Source organism: Terrapene carolina, unplaced genomic scaffold (genome assembly GCF_002925995.2).
Source record: "Terrapene carolina triunguis isolate 2854851 unplaced genomic scaffold, T_m_triunguis-2.0 Scaffold58, whole genome shotgun sequence".
NCBI lineage: Eukaryota > Metazoa > Chordata > Testudines > Emydidae > Terrapene > Terrapene triunguis.
The window spans coordinates 40,602,332-40,627,120 of NW_020664409.1; the positions used below are offsets into that span (position 1 = coordinate 40,602,332).

The window sequence follows — 24,789 nt, forward strand, 5'->3', positions numbered from 1 at the left end:
GTGGGCAGGAGTGGTGTTGTGCAGGGCGTTGTGCATTTGTGGGTGGTTCTGGGGGGGCACTGGGAATAGTGGGTCCAGGGGGCTTCTGGCCATAGAGAGTCGGGGGTGTTGGGCAGGGGGGGCTGTGTGGTGTGGCATGGGCCTGCCCCAGAGTGGAAGGGGCATGCTGGCAGCACAGGGTCGGGCAGGCCACTGTGCATCTGGCACCTGCCGGTTTGTAAATAGTGCCCTCACATTGGACGGAGCAGGGCTGCCCTTGCCATGCTATGCCCCATTGCCTCTGGCTGGCCCCTCACTCTGGGGACTGACCTCCCTGCACCATGCTCCATTGTCTCCATGGGGGGCCACAAATATGTTTGTCACCGGGCCCACAAAATGTTAATCCGGCCCTGCCCTTGATTGGCTTTGGGTGTCCCAATCAACCTAGCTATCTCCGCTGCTTTCTAGAAGGATCTTAATTGGCCCCAGGTGTCTTGATTAATTTGGAGCAACTGCCATTTGGTTACCATGGAACCAGGGATTTGTTTAGCCTGGGGCTAACATACCTGTTCCTCACTACTTTCCTATAGCCTTCTGGCCTTGCCCCGTCACATATCTCAACAAAGCACTTAGATTCTATTATAATCAGAGTATAATTCCAACCGGACAACCTACGAAAAGGATTGCAGTGTGATAAATCCACATAAAAAAACCTCAGAAGATTCCCGAGAGAGACAACATAGTAACCTCACAGCTTCCAAAGAGCATTGACTAGGTGACACCTGACAAGATCATTATTTGTGGATAGAGAATGACAATCCTCAGGACTGTCAATTTGGTACCCACATATGGAACAATAGACACCTACCTCCATAATTATTCCCAAAGATTCTGCCCCTCACTGGGTTACGAGAAAAGCATCATGTACCTGAACAGCTAGAAAATATTCCATTGTCCCCATTATCTACCATCAGCCAGTTCTTCTTCAGCAGTGCTGATACTCAAATTTATGGGACATTTTATTAATTCAAGTTTGTTCAGCTTTGAGATCCCACTAGCCAAAATTGGGATAGCAGATATATAAATCTAATGTCTAATACAGAAAAATTGTAATCATTACATTTTTGAGGAATCTTGATCAGATGGAGCACATTAAACTCATGGTTACCTAATTTTACCAAACTTAGGTACCTTTTATTCTAAGTATAAGGAACATTTGTGATAATCATTTGTGTTGGCAAATGGTAACCACTGTATATGCAAAATAGTAGAAGGCTTAACTGAGGCTTGCAAGTTACTAAACAAAATCTAGACAGAAGTAGAACTGTGTTCAAGGATAACAAAATGGTAATGCCAAAATGAATAAATTCAATCTGAGGAAACTTGTAAATGATCCAGCAGGATTCCATGATTCAACTTACTGACAAATGCAGTACTTCAAGTTAGAGAAAGGCATTATATAGACAGGGCTGGCTCTGGCTTTTTGGCCGCCCCAAACAAAAAAAAAAAAAACACCGGGGCGGCCAGAATGGCATAGCAAAAAAACCCCAAAAAAACACCTGCGGCGCGGCCAGAGCCAGGGTGCAGGGGGGAGGGGGGGGAGCGGGAGGGAGAGAGAGAGAAGGAGGGCAGCCAGGGCTTCAGCGGGGCGCTGCCACATGGCCCCTCCCGCCCCGCTGCCTGCTGGGAGGGCTCTGCGCTGCTCCGGTCGGCTGGGAGGGAAGGATGCGGGCTGCTCTGCCGGGCTTGCTGCAGGGCGCTCCCATCCTCCGTGCTGCCGCCCCCTACAGGGCGGCCGGAGCGTAATAAAAAAAAAAAAAAAAAAAAGTGGCCGTGCCGCCTTAGGATTGGGCGGAATGCCGCCTCCTAGAAGCTGCCACCCCAAGCACCAGCTTGCTCGGCTGGAGCCGGCCCTGTATATAGATAAGCATGGTCTCAAATTCGAGCATTGGCTATGACAAGTCCTCCTATGTGGCCTTAGGAAAGTCACAAACTTTCTCTCTCAGTTTCCCTTTCTGTAAAATAGGTATATTAATAATAATTTCTCTGTCTCACAAGAGTCTTGTGATTAGTTTCCAAAATTAAATGCTAAGTATTATTACTCTTATTTTTCATAAGGAAAAGTTACTTGTAAAATATGCATTAATGATCTCAGTGAACACACGTATGGTGATAATAAATCTGATAAAAGAAATAGACTTTACTGATTGGACAATTTACGATAAAGATACAAAACAGCTAGCTACAGATACCAGGGCAAAGGTTCTGAAGTATTAAATTTACTTCCTTAATTAGAAAGTTGCTCTGCAATTGAGTCCATAACCGTTCGCAGAGTAAAGCAAGATGGGTATGTTGTCTATGCCTTTGCTCCTGACTTGGTGTCTTCTTCAGGTTGGCTGTGGTCTGGTAAGAAAACAAAGAATCTTTACATTTTCAATTGTAATATAGGTCATGACAAGCTTGTGAAAAAAAGAAAAACTGATGCATATAGTTCCTGCAAATGAGGGTTTCTCTCCAATTGTTAAGAACATTGAGGAGGGGCACAGAACATTTTGTTTTCTGAGTAGATTTCTTATTGCTGCTACTTATAATCAGTCCAGCTGTATATCTAGAGGTCCTGATCCTACTACTCCTTGCTCAGGCAGAACTACCATTGATTTTTCTATAGCAATTTTGGCTGCATACATAGTCCAGCACTGGGACCAGGGTAAGTGGTAACATCTATTCTACTATTTGGAATACAGATAGTGATATCAAGTATTTTGTTTAATATAATAAATATGTCAATGAAGTCAATGCCCTCTTAGTCAAGCTGGACATGCTTTTCTTTGGCTGTACTAGCAGCTTCCCCAACCTGTGGTGAGCTATTTTATGACAACGTACAACAATAGCAACTTTGAAATTGTATAATGCTTTATATTTTTCCAGAGAAATGCAGTATTTTCCCACTTCTGTGAATAAGACCCAGTGTGATTCGCAAGAATTTGGAGCACACAATATTCTGAATCTGTGGGTCAGACAAACACCGTGTGGATGGAAGTGGAGTCTGATTACACTGTTATTACTTTGCCAGGATCTGGTACCTTTTCTCATGTCGGTACCACTGGGACAACTCATGGAGCAATGTATTACTTAATATGAGTTAAGGTGGCAGAATCTGGCCCCCTTATATTTTAATGTATATAACATCATTCACGTGCCTCAAAGTGTTTCCCATAGTTAGGCTGAATAAACCACAAACGGTAAATTATTCAGAAAAGAGGAAACGTCTTCCGTTTAGATTTTAAAAAAGTAATTCAGTGGACTAACTGATTTCTCCTTGACACACCCTTAATTAGTGTCAGCTAGCAGTGTTATTCTTAATTGTGAATTTGTTATAAATGTACAAAATTGTAGCTATTCATAAAATAGTAGGTGCTGGAATTCTGGTAAATTGTGTTGGCTTTGAGGCTATGGACACCTGCGCTGGATCCTGCAGCTGGTGCTCCCCTGAGTAATCTTTACACGCAGAAGTATCCCCATTAAAATAGGTAATTTCACTGGGACATGTTGGATTCCATAGCCATGAGTAAGGATTAGACCCTATCTAGCAGGAAAACACCAACTCCTTCAACATTGAAGCCATCAGTTGGTGACAGTTTTCAGTCACTGCTGACCTGGGCTGGATTTGATTACATGAGGAATTAGAAATAATTTGGTATTTGAATAATCTCCCACTCATGCTTTTTCTTACTCACCAGGAGTGTATAGGGTGGAATCAATTAAATTGTTTTATGGTTCTACTTATGAAAGTTTTGATGCAGCTGGAAAATCTTGTCCGGGGACTGAAAAAAAATTAGCTTTGTGATGTATTTGTTGTTTGCATGATGGATTTTGAAGCCCGGAGGCATTGTGATTGTAATCATAGCGACCACAGAAATGCTTTACCTTTTATTAATGGCACTAAATGTATTCAGCACTTTGGATAAAGCTTTTTTTTTTATTTATGTTTATAGAAACTGTTATTTCAATTTTTGGATAAACCATCATAAAACTGACAATATTAATTAAATCATTCTTGGGGGATTAATTTTAGTCAGATTAACTATCAAGGCAATTATTAATTACTTTCAAATCAGATCACCATTAATTGAATTATGAGATTTTATGCTGTTTGGAAATAAATTGGCTCCTCTGTGTATTCAGTCCAGCTGCAAATTATACTCTTTCATTACCAGTCTCTGGCCTCTAAACCAATACATGGAACACTTCTTATTAGTAGGGTTGTTTTTTTTTTTAATTTCTTTACATTCATCCTCACCTTGCACTCATTTACTCCTCTCAATGAAACTGCTCTGATTTGGCCACTTGAGAGCCTGATCTAAAGCCCATTGAAGACACTAGAAAGTCTCCTACTGACTTCAATGGACATTGGATCAGACTCCATGTAAAAGAAAATTAAATAAGCCTAGGAAAATGCACAGGATGACAACTATGTATTCGATGGAAGCTGAGTTGGAGCCTGCCAACCCTTACTTGTGTGTGGGTAGTCTTTACCCATATAAGTGAGGGCTACATGTGTGAGTAAGAGTTTACAAGATCGGATTCTTCAAAAGCAGATGGAGTCTGTAAAAATTCTTTGGTATCATTCCCATGGTATACGTGTATCTGTTAGACATTGTACTATGGAATAACATTTTTTAAAGGTAGATTTATGTGATGGTAGGACATAAATGCCATAAAACTTTAGTACTTAATGGAGGACTATTGACATTATAGAATCAGGGAAGATTGGGCTGGAAAGGATCTCTTGGCTTATCTAGTCTATACTCTGTACTGGAACATCTGAGTGCAGGCACACACACACAAACAGCCACATGGTTCCCAGTGCAACCTGATTGTAGCCTATTAAAGCACACTCAAAGTGGCCAGCAATAAATGCTGTTAGTTGAGCTCAAGCTGGATCTGCAATATTATTAAAAGAATAATGTTCGTAGGATTTCATTTTGTGTATCTTGATAATCTCTCTCTTTTTTTCTCCCTCACTAGCCTACTCCAGAGTCATTTGGTGAGTTCTGTTTAGAGTTCTGTCCGAGTGCACTGAAGACAGCCAACAAAAACAGCTGCTCATAAGCACAGCAGGGACAGATTTATAATTACTATTATTACGTTAATTTTCACACTTCATAAAGATAATAGCAAAGACTAATGTCCTATCTCACTTGTCTTTTGTTTTTCAGAAGTAGATGTAGATGGTGGAATTGATCAAGATGTCTTGGACATCAATGAAGGTTATTTTTTAATTTTTCTTTTTCATAATTTTGAAAGTTTCATTGTAACAGTGAGAGATCAGTACAATGTCTGAATGTTAATCAGCTGTTACTTTTTAGCTTTAGGACTGAACCTTTTTGAGGGAGATATCAAACTTGATGGGGTGAGTTCAAACATAAAATATAAAAACAGAAATGTGTCATTGACTTATGTAATATAAAGCACGGCTGATCTGAACATGCCCAGCCCATCCAGCTTGAACTAGCCATAAATGTTGTTTATGTAACAATAAATTGAAATACTTTGGGAATGTATTTGTATAAATGTCATAGATAATGAACGAGTCATGTACATTTACAGAAGCATTAACTAGAATAAAAATCAGTTCAGCCATTAGATCAATGTAATAAACTTCTTATTTCCCTTACTGTGATTTCGACTTGTAGTTTTAAGAGTATTGGCATTAATCACATGCAGACAGGAGTACTTGAGATATCCTTAGTTTATCTGCAATTCTGCACAATATTTGTCAGTATATGAAACTTCAGACTGTTCCCTGCAAACCTTTCCTCCTCATGTGAGTTGCCTCCTCATTCAAGTTTAGGTCCTTGATTAGCATCTCATTTTAGAACATCCCTCTAGTATCCCTATTCACCTCAAAAAATCACTGCATTATTTAATGCATTATATCTCAAAGAATCCCAGTGGGAATGCCTGACAATCTACTTTAGCCTAATTCCTTTGAAGTCAATGGCAATTTTGCCATCTAATTCAATGGGAGCAGATGATTATTAGTCACTACTGAATTACTTCTGGGATGGAGGATGGAAATCAATCTGCACATGGTACATCAGTGACAGTAAGGAAAGGCCACTGGAACAAATTTCTACACTTATGAAAAGAGTCATGGGATTGTTAATTTCCAGGCAGAGTAGATAGGACTTTATATTATAATGATATACTGAAAGATAGACCCTTATAAACGTCAAGGAACTTAGGGTTTAGCTGACCCTGCTGGGATTTGAAACTCTGGTCCTGGGAAGTCTCTAGAATAGGCGCCAACTTTCTAATGTTCTAATAGGCCCTACCCCCACTCCACCCCTTCCCCCAAGATCTCATCCCCATCCCGCCTCTTCTCGCCCCTGCCTTGCCCCGTTCTGCTCCATCCCCCGAGAACACCCCGACCTCGCTCTCCCTCCCCACAGCGTCACTTGTACGCCGTGGAACAGCTGATGATGGTGAGCAGGAGGTTCTGGGGGGAGGGGGAGGCACTGATAAGGGGGCTGCCAGTGGGTGCTCAGTACCCACCATTTTTTTTCCATGGGTGCGAGCACCCATAGAGTCGGTGCCTATGGTCTCTAGTATTTCAAACCTGAAGCCTACACCACTGAGCCATCTTCCTCAGCATTTGTGCTCCTAGGCTTATTTCTCAACTACTCACACAGATTCATAAGAGACATATTTCTTACTTGCAGGTTAGAGCTACTAAATTTTCTTTTTACTACCTACTCCTATGTCATCCCTTACTTGAACTCTTTACATTTATTTTTCTTCTCAAATACAGGAACGAAACTCCATTATTGGTGACAACTATCGGTGGCCCCTCACCATCCCATATGTCCTTGAGGATAGCCTGGGTACCGTATTTGCCTTTAAAATAAATACATAAATAAATATAATAGTGTCTGCTTTGGTTGAAAAGTTGCACTAGTTTTAAATACAAGTTTGTTTTTAAAGTCATCTGCCTAAGGTATGACACTGCATTAAGTGAAAAGAAAGAAAAAAGTTACTGGGGATCTTTTTAATTTAGGGAATCTCACTATTCTATTTGCATGGTTCAGAGTGACCAAAAGTTTGGATATGAATAGATGAAGGAAAAAATTAACCGATTTAAGCCAAGTAAGTCTCCTGGAGGAGATGACCCAGATGTATTGCTAGCATTCAAGGATCTGAACAATGCCAGTGAGGTGTTTATAACCCTTTACTTGCTCTGGGTGAAATCTGAGGTTTTTACTCAGTTTTTATTCAATCCTTGGTCCTATAAACTCCACTGAAGTCAGTTGCAGTTGAGAGCACTCAGCAACTGTCAGGATCAAGCATTATGTACTCATCATCTTATATTGTATACATGAAAATCACCCATGAAACATATTGTATTATGTTTAAACAAAACAAAGGTAGAATCCAATTTTCCAGCAGTCTAGATTCTTAGGCCTTTACTGAATTTTTGCTCAATCCTTAATCTGTCAAAACTCCAAGATTTTAATAGCAGTTTGTCAGAGTGAGGTCTATAAAAGCTCAGCAAGGACCTCAGGATTTGGCCTTATATTTATAACAATGCTATTTGTTTCCCTTACAGAAATGAATGCTAAAGGACTTATCCTCAAAGCATTTGAACGGTATCGCCTAAAAACCTGTATCGACTTCAAACCTTGGGAAGGAGAAAAAAATTATATATCAGTGTTCAAGGGCAGTGGGTAAGAGGAAAAATGTGACAAATTCTCATTCCATTTGGCAAAATGGCCAATTTTTATGTGCACTAATTAGTATGTTCTCCAAAACATACTTGGGAACTGAATATAATTCCGTATCTCAACCTAGTCATTTCTCAGATTTTACACATTGGAAACTATAATAGTCCAAAACGTGGTATGAACTTGGTAAAGGTTAAGTTTTCCCTTATTATACTTGTTTGCAAACAAACACTCTAGGACCCAATGGAAGTTGTACCAATGCAACTGAGTACAGAACTGAATCCTTAACAGACATGGTACCTTACCTTTCATGGTAAATCAAGCTATTTGATCAAATCATTTTTTCTTGTTTGGCCTTTGAGCATATGAAGTTCTGTTCTCATGTTCTCATACTAAATTTGCCTTATAAAAAAAAAATTCCCCACAGTGGGAATGCCATAGCCTAGACTGCAGGACTGCAAAATTTCCAACCATAATAAAGGGAATTACATATGGGTAGTGACATAGCAGGGTTGTTTTGACTCCCACCTGTGTCTGGAAAATAATACAAAGTCAGCCCCAGGCTATTTATCACTATAAATATTTTACTTTATAGACCTGTGTACTAACTGTGAACCACCAAGGTGCAAGTGTGATCTGAATGCTATGGGCTAGAACCACAAAGGGATTTAGGCACCTAACTCCAAAATATAGAGCCTCAAAACCTCCACTCAGCTGCCACCTAACCCTGTAGTTACCTAAATTTCAGCCACTGGACATGCACACAGCCACTTCAGTCCTCATACCCAGCTCACATCCATTCCCCAGCAAGATCTTCAAACTAGGCATTGCCCCATCTATCTTGCTTGTCGGGCCCATTCCAGTAGGCATATTGAGAGCATGCCTAGTTGATCGGGCTTCACATGAAACACTATTAGTGGTGCCACCTCCTTGTAACTTTTAGCCCAATGATTAGCACATGCACCCAGGAGGGAGGAGAGTCAGGTTCAAATCCCACCCCTGTCTGATGTGGAGCAGGAATCTGAAGTGAGGTCTCCCACCTGACAGGTGACTGCCCTAACCACTACACTAAAAAGTATTCAGGGATGCCTGTCTCTCAGTCTCTCCTGTTGAATCTCTTCCACCTTGTATGAAATACTTAAGGCATTGGGCCAGAGAGACAATGACAATGACTCTTGGAACTACCCATCCCACCTGGGATGTGTGAGATCCACGTTCCAGGCCCTGTTCTAATGACTATTGATACAAAGTGGAACAGGTATTATTTTAGATGTCTACCTCCTTTTGAGGAGTGGGGCTTAGGCCAACCAATCCTCTCCTCTGCACTTTCTACTTGTTAGCTTAGGCGTCTCCCCACTCAGTACCATGCTGGGCTTTGGTGGATCCTATTCTTGGCACCTAACTCTCCTCATACATTATACAGGGACTGGGAGCCTGGACATCTAACTCAGAGTTGTGGACTCCACTAGCTGGCAGAACGTCTAAACATTAGGCATTGAAAGGCTGAACCTAACCTATGAATCTATGGTCCTAGACCTATGAATTTTCCATGCTAATAAATCCAGATGTTTTAGCAGTCAGATCAAAAAGACCATATAGGGCTAAATCCTGGACTTCTGAATTCCCACTGACTTCAACAGTAAGAATTCAAGATTTAGCCAATGGTGTTTAATAAACTTCATCATTATCATAGAATCCTAGAACTGGAAGGAACCTCGAGAGGTCATCTAGTCTAGTCCCTTGCACTCAAGACAGAACTAAGTATTATCTAGACCACCCCTGACAGGTGTTTGTCCAACCTGCTCTTAAAAATCCCCAATGATGGAGATTCCACAACTTCCCTTGGCAATTTATTCCAGTGCTTAACTACTCTGACAGTTAGGAAGTTTTTCCTAATGTCCAACCTAAACCGCCCTTGCTGCAATTTAAGCCCATTGCTTCTTGTCCTACCCTCAGAGGTTAAGAGCAATTTTTCTCCCTCCTCCTTGTAACAACCTTTTATGTACTTGAAAACTGTTATCATGTCCCCTCTCAGTCTTCTCTTCTCCAGACTAAACAAACCCAATTTTTTCAATCTTCCCTCATAGGTCATGTTTTCTAGACTTTTAATCATTTTTGTTGCTCTTCTCTGGACTTTCTCCAATTTGTCCACATCTTTCCTGAAACGTGGTGCCCAGAACTGGACACAATACTCCAGTTGAGGCCTAATCAGCGCAGAGTAGAGCAGAAGAATTACTTCTCATGTCTTGCTTACAATACTCCTGCTAATACATCCCAGAATGATGTTTTCTTTTTTTGCAACAGCGTTACACTGTTGACTCATATTTAGCTTGTGATCCACTATGACCCCCAGATCCCTTTCCACAGTACTCCTTCCTAGGCAGTCATTTCCCATTTTGTATGTGTGCAACTAATTGTTCCTTCCTAAGGGGAGTACTTCGCATTTGTTCTTATTGAATTTCATCCTATTTCCTTCAGACCATTTCTCCAGTTTGTTCAGATCATTTTGAATTTTAATCCTATCCTCCAAAGCACTTGCAACCCCTCCTAGCTTGGTATCATGCACAAACTTTATAAGTGTACTCTCTATGCCATTATCTAAATAGTTGATTAAGATATTGAACAGAACAGGACCCAGAACCAATCCCTGCCGGACCACACTCATTATGCCCATTCAGCATGACTGTGAACCACTGATAACTACTCTCTGGGAATGATTTTCCAACCAGTTATGCACCCACCTTATAGTAGCTCCATTTAGATTGTATTTCCCTAGTTTGTTTATGAGAAAGTCATGCAAGACAGTATCAAAAGCCTTACTAAAGTCAAGATATACCACATCTACCACTTCCCCCCATCCACAAGGCTTGTTACTCTGTCAAAGAAAGCTATCAGGTTGGTTTGACACAATTTGTTCTTGAAAAATCCACGCCGACTGTTATTTATCCCCTTATTATCTTCTAGATGTTTGCAAATTGATTGTTTAATTATTTGCTCCATTATCTTTCCGGGTACAGAAGTTAAGCTGACTGGTCTGTAATCCCTCGGGTTGTCCTTATTTCCCTTTTTATAGATGGGCACTATATTTGCCCTTTTCCAATCTTCTGGAATGTCTTCCATGACTTTTCAAAGATAATTGCTAATGGCTCAGATATCTCCTCAGTCAGCTCCTTAAGTATTCTAGGATGTATTTCATCAGGCCCTGGTGATTTGAAGACATCTAACTTGTCTAAGTAATTTTTGACTTGTTCTTTCCCTATTTTAGACTCAGATCCTACCTCATTTTCAGTGGCATTCACTATGTTAGAGGTCCAATTGTCATTATGTTCCTTTTTGTACCTCTATTAGAGGTGAATTTGCCATAGCAGACAAAAGCATTGGCCCATCTAGTCTGGTAATGTATCTAGCCTTCATTGCTAAGTTATGCAATGCCGTGCTTAAGGAGAAATTCCTTCCTTATATGCTTACACAGTTAGTTTGATTACCCTTATCATTTTGATTAGCTTATCAGTAAAAGTTATTGATAGTCATAAACTTTAAAAAAATGCAGCTAAAGTATATGACTTTATAGCCTCTTGGCTGGCAAGTTTCAACAGGTACTTTTTCAAATTGGTTCCATCCTTACTGCCCTTTTGTTTCCCTGTGTGCCCATGTTCTGTTATAGGACAGGGTAAAAAAGGCAAGAACTGATCATTTTTCACTCTGTCCTACATAACTTTGATTGTTTCAGTCAAGTCTCCAATGTCTGCAGATTAAATAACCCTAGTCTAAAGGGTGTAGTTTGGGCAGCAGCGTAAACTTCATGGGGATGACAAACAGATCCATAAAACTTTATCACCCCAGAAAAGATTTGATGAATCACCTCTTTTACATACATGTATCTGATTTGCTTGCCTCCATAAAAGATGCATTGAGAGGTGGGGAAGTAGGTGTTTCAGATTAATAATGGGATATGGAGTATTTTAATGTCTAGGTTGTCTTTTTAAATTCAAATGACATCAGTAACAAAAGAAAATTGTTACCATCTGATTGCTGTTGTGTGTGAAATGAGTTGATGGTCTCAGTCAGTTCTTAATGGAAATGTCTCCACATCACAAACGATCGTTACACTTCACACTCTTGTTAGCAAGATCATAACAGAGATCAAGAACTCGACGACTGAGGAACTACCTGCTCTCTTTAGGTAAAGGTTGCAGCACATTGTCAGGAAGCTGGACTACTGCTGACCGGAAGAACAGCTCTGTGTAAGCTCATAAGACTGGCCATACTGGCTCCGACCAATGGAGCATCTAGCCCAGCTGTCTTCCAACAGTGGCCAATGCCAGGTGCCCCAGAAGGAATTAAAAGAACAGGCCAGTTATCAAGTGGCCCCCTGTCATCCAGTCACAGCATCTGGCAATCAGAGGCTTAAGGACACCCAGAGCACAGGGGTCAATTAGTCAAGATGGACTTTTCCTCCAGGAACTTATCTAATTATTTTTTTAACCCAATGATGACAAGTTCCACAGGTAGACTCAGGGCTGGCCTTACCATGACACAAAATGCGGTGGCCGCCTCAGGTGCCAGAATGTGTGTGGAGGGTGCCACTAGGACCCAGAGTGTAGAAAATTGTGTCTGCTGCTGGTGCATATGTATTCTCTCTGCTCTAGATGCACAGAGATGGTGGAGTGCTGTGCTGGAGGAAGGAGGGCACAAGAGACATAACAGGCAGGCAGGAGAAAAGGTGAGAGGGAATAACAGAAAGCAGCAGGAGCTGCAGGGAGAGCACCCCCAGGAGCCTGGACTGATTAACACCAGCTTCTCAGGGAGCTTCCTGTTTCCTGCTGCTTCCCTGAACCCACTTGAGAACAGGCAGTCAACTGAAGTAGTAGGAGCCAGTTAGGCCTTTAAGACGCTGATATCTTCCCTCACTCAGGCCCTGCTACCAGCCTGCTTATTTGTCCCCTTCAACTGAGTGTTGAGAGCCACTATAGCTGGCACAGAACAGCAGTCATGAGTGAAAGAAGAAAACGCCCCTCTGGGGCATCATTCAGAAAAAGAAAGAAAGCAAAGGAAGCTTTTCTATTTAAGCAGGAAGGAGCTCTCCTGAGATACAAAGACACAAATGTTCACGGTGAGCCTTCTAGCTTAGTGAGGATGTGAGTGGTGAGGAGATGCCTGATCTTCCAGTTAGTCAGAGTGCAGGTGACCTGGCAGCTACTGCAGCATCCATATCTCCATCTCAAATGGATGTAACCATGCACATTCCTGAAGAAAAGTGTAGATCAGAGAAGAGTGTGGTGGAGGCGCAAAAAACAGCTGCTGCTGAGTTTAGTTCCTTAAGTCTAGATGATCCAGGACTGTGGACCCACTTGAGCAGTAGCCTGAGGGACTTCCTTGTACTGCATGGGCCACAGCAAGTGAAAAAACTTCATGTTGCCCAAAGACAATGAAAATAGAAGTTTCCATCCAACACATTACTGGCGTGAAATCCCCAATGGTGACAAAGTGGAGAGGCCATGGCTTATGTACTCAAAAACCCAGAAAGCTGCATACTGTTTTTGTTGCAAACTCTTCCAGTCTAATGTTCCAGCCACATTGGGTTCTACAGGAACAAAGGACTGGAAAAATCTGGCTAGAAATCTGGCATGCCATGAGAAGGCAGCAAATCACCACAGAGCATTCTGTAGGTGGAAAGCGCTTGAGATGAGACAAAGGTTAAAGGCCACCATAGATGATCAGCATCATGAGAAGCTTGCATCAGAGTCTCTTTACTGGCAAAATGTTCTGAAAAGGCTCATTGTCATTGTGAGAATGCTTGCTACCCAAAACCTAGCACTGCGTGGCACTTCAGATCAGCTGCATGTGCCAAACAATGGAAACTTCCTTAAAATTGTGGAGCTGATGGCTGAGTTTGATGCTGTACTCCAGGAGCATCTAAGAAGAGTCACCACCCAAGAAATGTACACACATCACTACATTGGAAAAACAATTCAAAATGAGATCATACAGTTACTGGCAACAAAAGTCAAACAGAAGATTGTGGCAGATCTGAAATCAGCAAGATATTACTCTATTATTCTGGACTGCACACCTGACATCAGCCATATGGAACAAATGACTTGAATGGTGCATTTTGTAACAACAACAGAACCTAGTGAAAATGTCCCTTCAATGGTGACTGTCAGAGAGCATTTTCTAGAATTTATTGACATCGATGATACTACAGGAGCTGGTATGACAAATGTGCTTCTTAAAAAGTTGGAAGATACGGGTATTGTGATAGCTGACATGAGAGGTCAGGGCTACGATAATGGTGCCAACATGAGAGGAAAGAACAGAGGAGTGCAGACACAGATCTGAGAGTTAAACCCTTGAGTTTTTTTTGTCCCATGCAGTTCTCATTCACTGAACATGGTGGTCAGTAATGCAGTCTCTGATACTGAAGCCACACAATGGGAAAGTCGAGTGGAGGCGATAAAGCCTATCAAGCACCAAATTGGGAAGATAGATGATGCCATAGTTGCCATTATGGAGGATAATGCTATGACAGGAACTGTTCATGGGAGAACAGTGGCAGAGGGAAATGGAATCACCAGAAACATACATAACTTCAAATTTCTGTGTGGCTTAATGTTGTGGCATGACATACTGTTTGAAATAAATGTTGTAAGCAAGAGACTCCAAGGTGTTGACTTTGATATATCTGGAGCAATGGTGTTATGCTCATACAAAGCATACTGGATCTTTATAGAGGAAGGTAAATACACAGCATTTATTGAGAATACCACAGTTAGCATATGCTTTTTAGACACACACACACACACACACACACACACACACAGTCCTGCCAGTGATGTTCATAGTTACCAGTCTGTTGTAGCTAGAGTCAATCTAATGGCCAGTTAGATTGAGCACGAGTGTGGAGCTGGGTTCTGTCGGTCGTGATCCGATGCTCCGAGGCTTTACAGGACTGAACCCAGAGTTCCATGGCAAAACACCCCAGCTTTATAGTTGTAAATTCCCATTTGAGTCCATGCATTTTGCAATGTCATCCTGTAATCATCAGTCCTTAAGTGGTGTTATCATTTGATGGTTATTGACAGGCTTTCCATCATTATCTCTTATTTGTTGTCTCACCTTCAGGGATGCCTGCCTCACCTCTGAGGTCGTCAGTGCTGCTAACATGTTTAACATCGGATACAATGGATGTTTTCTGATTGTCTCCTGGTCTTTCCAAGTCTCTCACTTCTTCTTGACCATCTGGACATTTGTGATGGCTTTCACACCTTATCTTTTCCTGATGAATGCATTCCTCATTCACACAAACAATCTCTTACAGAAACCTTCAAAGGTATACAGACAGCAGTATTGTATATTCAGCAGAATACATTGTAAATCAAGCCTTGCTAAATCTTATAACTAAAACAATTCACATTGGGGCTTCAGGCCCTCAACATTCCTCTAATCTTCTTAACATAGATACAATAGAGAATCCTGTCTCTTACTTCCTAATTTGTAATACATATAGGAAACCATAGTAGCTTTATAACTTATTCTAAAACAAAAGAGTGACCATAATCACTCATAAGGATTGTTCTGGTCCAGGGGTCGGGCAGTGGGAAGCCGCGGCCAGCTCATCCCTCGCCCACGCTGCTTCTCGCCGCTCCCATTGGCCCGGGACGGCGAACCGCGGCCAGTGGGGGCCGCGATCGGCCGAACCTGCCGCGTCAGCAGGTAAATAAACTGGCCCGGCCTGCCAGGGTGCTTACCCTGGCGAGCCGCGTGCCGATCCCTGTTCTGGTCTGTCATTCCTTTCTGCTATTCAAAAGGGGTGGCTGACAGGATGAAATCCAATCATACATTAATTCTCATAGTACATTATAAAATCCAGCTCCTACAATGGAACAACTAGACAAAGCAAAGTCATATCTATAGTCTTACAAGTCAGAAGAGGGATTTCAAAACGTTCTAAAGAGTGCACAGAAGTTGGCAGAGGAACTTCACACTGAAGCTATTTTCCCACCCATTCAAGAATACAAGAGTCACCGAAGAAGAAGACATTTTGATTACGAGGTACGGGATAATCCCATACGAGACCCCAAACAACAATTCAAAGTTGAATTCTTTAACCAGGTGCTAGATTGTGCAATACAGTCAGTTGAAGAAGGTTTCATGCAGCTCAAGGAACACAGCAGTATATTTGGGATGTTGTATGATATTCCAAAACTCCTCACTATACCTGAAGAAGACCTACACCAGCAATGCAGGGCACTAGAGACAGTGTTGACACATGATGACATGCGCGATATTGATGCGAGTGATTTAGGTGATGAACTGAAAGCCCTTTCAAGATACATTTCAGCAGGATCAACTCCAAAGGCTGTTCTGGAATATATGTGCACAAATAAGATGACCACCCTCTTTCCAAATGCTTTTGTTGCTCTGTGCGTACTTCTAACACTTCCTGTAACAGTTGCCAGTGGAGAACGCAGCTTCTCCAAGCTGAAATTAATAAATACACATCTATACTCCACAGTGACACAGGAGAGGCTGTTTGGCCTTGGAACCATCTCAATAGAGCACGAGCTGGTCCAGACTGTGGACCTTCAGGAAGCAGTTCAAATCTTTGCAACCAAGAAGGCACGGAAAGCACTACTTTGATTATTCAAACAGATAAAAATGCCAGTGTTTACTATGCAGACAAGAAAAGTTACATTTGCTGTTCAGGTGTTTGAAAGTTAAATGTTACTTAAAATTTTTGAACAAGGCATTTTAAGTTGTTCTCCTTTATTAAAGTAGGTAGCAGAGCAGTACCATGAGAGGAGTAGAACAGGAAGAAGACAGAATTGAGACCTTTCAAAGTTTTGGCCCAAGCGAGGGGGCATCATTTGAGCTCCCGGCCTCAGGTGCCAAAATATTGTAGGCCCTGGGTAGACTGTGTGCTCTATGAAGAAGTACTTTCTTTTGTTTGTTTTAAGCCTGCTACCTATTAATTTTATTGGGTGACTCCTGGTTCTTGAGTAATGTGAAGGGGTAAATAACACTTCCTTATTCACTTTTTCCACCCCATCCATGATTTTATAGACCTCTATCATATCCCCCCTTTGTCTTCTCTTTTCTAAGATGAACAGTTCCCGTCTTTTTAATCTCTCCTCCTATGGAAGCTGTGACATACACCTAATCATTTTTGTTGGCCTTCTCTGTACCTTTTCCATTTCTGACAACATTTTTGAGATGAGGCGACTGGAACTTCATCTAGTATTCAAGGTGTGGGCATACTGTGAATTTATATTGTGGCACTATGATATTTTCTGTCTTATTAGCTATCCCTTTCCTAATGGTTCCCAACATTGTTAACTTTTTTTGACTGATGCTGCACAAACTATCCACAATGACTCCAAGATCTCTTTCTTGAGCAGTAACAGCTAATGTAGACCCCATCATTTAGCATGTGTAGTTGGGATTAAGTTTTCCAGTATGCATTACATTGCATTTATCAACATTGAATTTCATCTGGCATTTTGTTGCTCAGTTACACAGTTTTGTGAGATTCCTTTGTAATTCTTCACTGTCAGCTTTGGACTATCTTCAGTAATTTTGTATCATCTGCAAACTTTGCTACATTGCTGTTTCCCCCTCTTTTCCAGATCATTTATGAATACATTGAACAGCACTGATCCATGAGAGGACCTACCCTCTTATCCCAGGACTGTTTAGTTTGCATAAATCTGTTTAGTTTTCCTTCGGTGAGGGACCTTGTCAAAGGCTTTCTGAAAGTCCAAGTACACTATATCCACTGGATTGCCCTTGTCCACATGTTTGTTGACTCCTTCAAAGAATTCTAATGGTGAGACATGATTCCCCTTTACAAAAGCTGTATGGAACACAATAGGTTGAACACAATTATGTTCTTTACTATAGTTTCAACCAATTTGCCTGGTACTGAAGTTAGTCTTACCAGCCTGTAATTGCCAGGAGTGCCTCTGAAGCCTTTTTTAAAAAATTGGTGTCGCATTAGCTATCCTCTAGTCATCTGGTACAGAAGCTGATTTAAGTGCTAGGTTTTACATACCACAATTAGTTCTACAATTTTATATTTGAGTTCCTTCAGAACCAAAAAGTCTGTCTCTCTCACCAACAGAAGTTGGTCTAATAAAAGATATTACCTGACTCAACTTGTCTCCCTATTTTTAAGGCTATACAGATGGCTTCGTTCTTCAGGGCTGCCAATGCCAGCAGCTTCCACAAGCAACTAATTTCACTAAGGGGGGGGGGGGAATCCTTAATTAAAAAAATAAATTAGATGGCCTGAATGTTGTCTCTTAAAATTTTCCAGGGGAATCACCTTTCTGGCAAAATTTTATGTGGCTCCTCATTTCTGGGGTTTTTGCAGTATCAATGAAAATCTCATCAACGCTTTCTGTTATTAGTATTGTGACATTTTCCTGTTAAAGAAATAAACCAATAGAAACAAAACAAGTTCCAGACAGACAAACACAGTGAAAACCACTAAACTGAATATTAGAGGAAGGGACAAGTCTGAAGAACTAACTCCAGATATATTAAACCAGAATAAATTATAGAAAAAAAGAAATGCGTTCTCTGTGTAGCAAACACATTATTTCATAAAACTTTGTAACTCTTACATTTAAACTGTATCTGTCAGAACAGACTGATTAAAAAGATTATTGGGGGATATCAGTTATGTATTTCTCAGACCTGTCCTGCATTTTATTTTATTATTAGTTGCTGGTCCTCTGTAGGGAACCGCCAACAAGGGAAGCAGCAACTCTCAATTGGAGCCAACTGCGACAGGATTGGGACTATTCAACATGAGTTCCTTCATGCACTTGGATTCTGGCATGAGCAATCACGATCCGACCGGGATGATTATGTCTCCATAATGCGGGACAGAATTCAGTCTGGTAAACCATTTTCATTTGCGTTCTTTTCACTTAAGGCAATGGAGAAGACTAATCTGTGTAACATCTCATACAGCTACAGTAGCGTTTTAAAAATATAATTCCTTCACCTCAATTTATTTATTTTAACAACTACCCACACCAAAGAGATAAATGTTAAGGGACTCTAATTAGGGCAATAGACCTCAATTATTATTATCATCTGTATCAAGGTATTTCCTGGAAGCCTCAGTGCAGGATTGGGGCTCATTGTGCCAGGTGCAATACCCAGAGTAAGGGAGCACTTTGGAGCAGGGGTTGAGCAATGAGCATCCCCCGGCACATTGGAAAGTTGTCGCCTGTAGCTCCAGCCCCGGAGTTGGGGCCTATACAAGGAGCCGCATATTAACTTCTGAAGAGCCGCTTGTGGTTCCGGAGCCACAGGTTGGCCACCCCTGTCCTACACAATTATAGCACTACCCATCCAAGACACCATATGGAGCCTGCCGGCTGCACTCTCCCCCGACACTGAGGACAATCAGCAAGGTCCATTAGAGGATGAGCGGGAGGATACTAGAGAGCAGAGGCGCCGACTTTCTGAGTTCCCCGGGGGGTGCTCGACCCCTGCTCTGCCCCAGGCCCCTCCCCCACTACATCCCTTCCCCCAAGGCCCCACCCTGCCCCACCTCTTCCTGTCCCCGCTCTTCCCCTCTCCCACCAGCGCCTCCTGCATGCTGCTGAACTGCTGATCACGGGAGGCATTGGAGGGGAGGAGCACATTAGCAGGACCATCCTTGGGTACTGAGCACCCACTATTTTTTTCCCATGGGTGCTCCAGCCCCAGAGCACCCATGGAGTCAGCACCTATGCTAGAGAGGAGCTGTCCCCTAAGAGCCAGGAGCTTTTTGGGATCCAGAACCTTGATGCCAGCCAGCTGAAGAGCCAGCCCCAGTCATGCCTGCAATAACGTATCCCAATTCCTGCCCTGCTCTGAAGCAAAGGACCATGTATCTCTGCCCCAAGAATGCTATTCCATCAGTTCACAGCAAGCTACCACCATGTGTTCACACAATGCAAACCGAAAACAGAACAGACATCCTGCATGTATGCTACTGGTGCAACATGCATACTGGGAGTTACCAGACGTTTTATATTAAACCATCAAAGTCAAAAGTTTCAATGGTCAGAAGCTGAAACTACAAACATTTCAGACCAGAAATAAAGTATTTTTTTTATAGTGATGGTAAATAATCATTGAAACAACTTACCTAGGATTGTGGTGGAGTCTTCATCACCTGAAGTCTTGAAATCAAGACTGGAGGTCCAAAAGATATGCTATAGTTTAATGAGAAGTTGTGGGTTTGATGCAGGAATCATGCGGTAAAATTCTATGGTCAGTGTTATGCAGCAGGGCAGACTAAAAAAATCATAGTGCTCCCTTTTGCCCTTAAAAAAAAATCTATGACTCAGTCCTAGAACCCTTAAATTACACAGTTTTCTTAATATAAAAGTTACCTAAAATACGTATATGTACAGTCTGCTTTTATATCCTGATTGATCACTTATCTCTCCTTTCATTTTCTTCATTAGGTAAAGAACACAATTTCAATACATATGATGATAAAACATCAAGCGCCCTGAACGTTCCTTACGATTACACTTCTGTGATGCACTATAGTAAAACGGCATTCATGAATGGAACTGAACCAACCATAGTAACTAACATACCAGAATTCATGGATGTGATTGGGCAACGAATGGATTTCAGTGATTATGATCTCCAGAAGCTAAATCGCCTATACAATTGCAGTAAGTTTTTCAAGTTCTCTTGAATCATTGTTGCTTTTTCTGTCCATTATATGGAAGAAATCAAGAAAAATTTATCCAGCACAGGTAAAAGAGAAGCTAACGGTTTAGAAAAGTGGGTGTGTTAATAGCACCAGAAATATCAGTACAATTAAGACAGATAGAAATAACAGACCACACCTGCAGGAGTCCTGCTGTTTAGTAGGCAATGCAAAGCTTCCAATAAAATTTTATTTGACCTTTAGTTAAAGAACACCTTTACTAGGCAGCTGATTTGTGTTATCCCTTGGGTGGTTGTTTTTTTAAGACATGCTTTACTGTACAAAGTTTTTTGATTCCCCAGCAGTTGCGATAGACACTGTAGAAAAATTCACATCTCTGCTGTCTCTATTATATCTGCATTGGCTGCACCCTTACCTATCACAATTTGGGAGATATAGGGTGTGTGTCATCAAATTACACGGCGGGGGGTTTCTCTGAAGAAAATACATGGTGATAGTGCGAGACCAGTACCTCTGCACATAGGCCAGGTAATTCAAGAAGAGGAATGAAAACAAGGGAGGGAGAATAATAGTATATGGTTCCATTATCAAAGGAGATTAAAAATATGTAATTGTGATTGGCTAAACCAGTTCAGATAAGTATATACTGGCCTGCAGATCATAACTTTTTTGGTAACCTCACCACAACAATAAGCAAATCATGCATCATTAGACATTATGTTTAAAAAAAAAACCAATTATGGTTTCAGAAAACATTTTACAATAAGTATGAGCATTAAAATTCTACAAGCTCCTAGTAAAAATCCCTTTGCTTGCTTAGGTCCCAGTTCAGCAACACACTTTAGGCACATGAAGCACTTGAGGTCAGTGGGACTTACATATGTGCTTAAAATTTAAGAATGTCTGTGGCGGGCCTGGCACCGCAGCGCCCCCTTGTGGCAGGGGTAGGATGGGGTGTCGGCGCCTCATCACTCTCCAGTCCTTGTGGCCGCCCCTCTGCCTTTTCTCTGGTGTCAATGGGATCTGCCAATATCCCTTAGTCAGGTCTAGGGTGGAGATGAATTCTGCCTTGCCTAGTCGCTCCAGCAGCTCATCCACCCGGGGCATGGGATAGGCATCGAAACGCGAGATCGCATTCACCTTGCGGAAGTCAATACAAAACCTGACCGTTCCATCTGGCTTGGGAACAAGTACTATGGGGCTCCGCCATTTGCTCCGCGACTCTTCGACCACCCCCAGGGCCAACATCACATCGAGCTCTCTCCTCACCATCTCCCACATCTTCCTGGGGAGTGAGCGGTGGGCATCCCTCACTTTGTGGCCGGGGACAGTGGCGATATGGTGGTTGGTCAGCATGGTCTTCCCGGGCTGTGTCAACAGGACTGTGGGGAAAGCTGAAATCAGTTGTCATACCTGCTCCTGCTGGACCGGGTCAAGCTCCGGGCCTATGGCCGCTGTCCCTGGTTCCCCTGCCAACGGCTCTAACTCGGGTTCTGGAGGGTACGGGGCAATCATCAGGCCTTCCCGATCTCTCCAGGCCTTGAGGAGGTTTACATGGTAGACCTGAGTGTCCTTCCTTCACCCCGACATCCGCACTTCATAGTCGACAGGCCCAATGTGTCTGGTCACCTCGAAGGGGCCTTGCCACTTAGCTAGCAGCTTAGACTTGGAGGAAGGAAGCAGCAAGAGGACATGGTCTCCAGGCTCAAAACTTCTCATCTTGGCCCCTTTGTTGTATTGCGCCTCTTAGTTATGTTGGACTTTCACCAGATTCTCCCGGGCGAAGGCTCCCAACTCTTGGAGCCGCTCTCTCAGGTGGAGGATGTACTGGATGGATCCTCGGACGCGGGTCTTCTGCTCCTCCCAGGTTTCTTTTAGGAGGTCTAGAATTCCCCTGGGCTTCCTCCCGTAGAGGAGTACAAAAGGGGAGAACCCTGTGGAAGCCTGTGGCACCTCTCGCACGGCAAAGAGGAGTGCTGGGAGCAATTTATCCCAGTGCTGGGGGTCGTCGTCCACGAATTTCCTTAACATGGCTTTCAAGGTGCCATTAAATCTCTCCACCAACCCATCCATCTGAGGGTGGTAGACTGAGGTCTTAAGCGCCCGGATATTCAGCAGCCGGCACAACTCTGCCATTAGTCTAGAAGTCACATTAGTCCCTTGGTCCATTAGTATCTCCCGCGGCAGGCCGACCTGAGCGAAGATCTGCAAGAGCTCGTTGGCGATGACCGGAGCCGTGGCGGACCGTAGTGGTACCGCCTCTGGATACCGTGTTGCATAGTCAACCACGACCAGGATATACTTGTGGCCCAAGCTACTCTTCTCCAAGGGCCCCACTAAGTCCAAGCCTATCCGTTCAAAGGGTGTCCCAATCACCGGCAAGAGCACAAGGGGGGCTCTTGGTACGCCTTTTGGGCCAGTCTTCTGGCATTCGGGGCAGGAGGCACAGTAGTCCCGTACCTCCCTATGGATGCCTGGCCAGAAGAACCTCTGGGCTACCCATTGCAGCGTTTTCTCCCTCCCCAGATGCCCAGCCCACGGCACTGAGTGAGCTAAGTGGAGCAAGTTCTGTCGGAACCGCCACGGGACCAACAGTTGGCACAGGTCTTCCTTCGTCTGTGGTTCCTGGACTACCCGATAGAGTAAATCATGATGGATCTCAAATTGGGGTCCTTGCTGACGTCGTTGGGGCCGGTCTTCCTCCCCGGGTGGTCCCATCGCCTGCTCCCAGGCCCGACTGAGGGTGGTATCCCCCCGTTGCTCTTCCAGGAAGTCGGCGTCTACCTCCAGCCATCCATGGTCCTCTCCCGTCGTGGCCTCGGTAGGGGTTCGGCTCCCCTCCTCTATCTCTGGATTCCCTGAGGGCCCCTCTAGGGGGTCGTCCGCCACTGGTTGGCCTAATAATCCAGGCCTTCTAGCACACCCCCCACTTTTCCTCCCAGGCTGCGTACCCCACTCCTGCAAGAGGTCAGCAAAGCCCGGCCAGTCACGTCCTAGGATCACGGGGTAAGCCAACTTTGGGGACACCCCAACTAGACACCGCACTCGGTGCTAAGCAGCCTCGAGCTGCACCCAGATGGTGGGGTATGGCTTCACGTCCCCGTGAATACACTGCAGGTTGATGGGGGCCCCGGTGGGGCCAGAGGGCTTTATCAGCCTGGCCCAGATGACCGTCTGGCTACACCCCGAGTCCACCAAGGCCCAGGTAGACGTCCCATCTTCTTTCACCGGTATGACTATCGCCCACACCTGTCCATAGTTACAATCCATGTATGGGCACTCCCTCCAGAAGTGCCCTACCTGTCCGCACTCGTAGCACCGGTCCCGCTTCCCTTCTTCGGTCGGGGTGTGGCGGGGGCTGCTCTGCCGCCCCGGCACGTCGTCTTGACTTCTTATGAGGTCCGATCCGGATGGGTCCTTGGCGCTGTGGGTCGTGTGTGTCCCTGATGGCTGGGCATATCGACGGGGGCCTCCCCCGTCCACCTTACGGGCCCCCCAGGCCAGGTTCTGGTTCCACTCCCCCAGGTCTCCCCCTTTAGGGCTGGTCTTCGGTTCTCCCTCTGCTGCCAGATAATCCTCCATTAGGGAGGTTGCCTCTGTGAGGGTCCTGGGGCAGTGTCTTTGTACCCATTCTTTCCCCCCTGTGGGAAGGGTCTGCAGGAACTGTTCTATTGCCACAGCTTCAGCTACCTGAATACTCGTCCGTCTTTCTGGTTCCAACTACCTCCAACAGAGGTCGCGGATTCGCTGGGCCACGGCTCGTGGTCTGGCTCCCGGCGTGTACCGTTCTCTATGGAGTCGCTGGCGGTAGGTTTCCGGGCTGACGCCCATTTGGTCTAAGACAGCAGCCTTGACCTTCAAATAGTCCACTGCGTCCTGTGGATCGAGGTTACGGTAGGCGGCTTGAGCTGGGCCCGTCAGGTAGGGTGCTAGAATAGCGGCCCAATGTGCGGGGGGCCACTGTACGGCAGTTGCAACCCGCTCAAAAGTCACCAGGAAGGCCTCGGGGTTATCTCCCGGCCCCATCTTTGTTAGGCGCACTGGTAGTCCTCCGAGCCCCTCACTGGCGCTGCCCCCTGCGGCGCCTAGGGGAGGACCCGGTGCCTGTCCTATCAGCGTCGCCATCTGCTGAACCAGTCGCTCCTGGTTAGCCTGTTGTTGGTCTGTCAGCTCTCGAATTAGCTGTTGCTGCTGCTCTTGTTGCCGCGCCGCTTGCAACTGTTGTTGTGCTGCTAACTGCTGGAGCAACTGCGTTTGCTGCTGCTGCTGTTGCACCACCTGCTGCTGCTGGTTCTCCAGCAGCCATTTCAAAAGCTTCTCGGGGTCTATTCTGGGCGTCTGGATCCTTGTCTCAGGCCCTGATCGATGCCCACATTCTCCACCAGTTGTGGCGGG

The 24,789-nt window shown here is 43.9% G+C and overlaps 1 protein-coding gene across 1 annotated transcript in view; it reads left to right on the forward strand.

Annotated features, from left to right (window-relative positions):
- The first annotated feature begins 2,328 nt into the window (after positions 1-2,328).
- The window catches only part of MEP1B (meprin A subunit beta), a 36,718-nt gene continuing 14,257 nt past the window's right edge, over positions 2,329-24,789 (forward strand). The window contains exons 1-8 of the mRNA XM_029914276.1: positions 2,329-2,385; positions 5,008-5,026; positions 5,199-5,249; positions 5,349-5,392; positions 6,794-6,866; positions 7,589-7,706; positions 18,432-18,610; positions 20,177-20,395. Of these exons, the coding sequence (XP_029770136.1) occupies positions 2,329-2,385; positions 5,008-5,026; positions 5,199-5,249; positions 5,349-5,392; positions 6,794-6,866; positions 7,589-7,706; positions 18,432-18,610; positions 20,177-20,395 (760 nt within the window). The remainder of the gene's footprint in view (positions 2,386-5,007; positions 5,027-5,198; positions 5,250-5,348; positions 5,393-6,793; positions 6,867-7,588; positions 7,707-18,431; positions 18,611-20,176; positions 20,396-24,789) is intronic.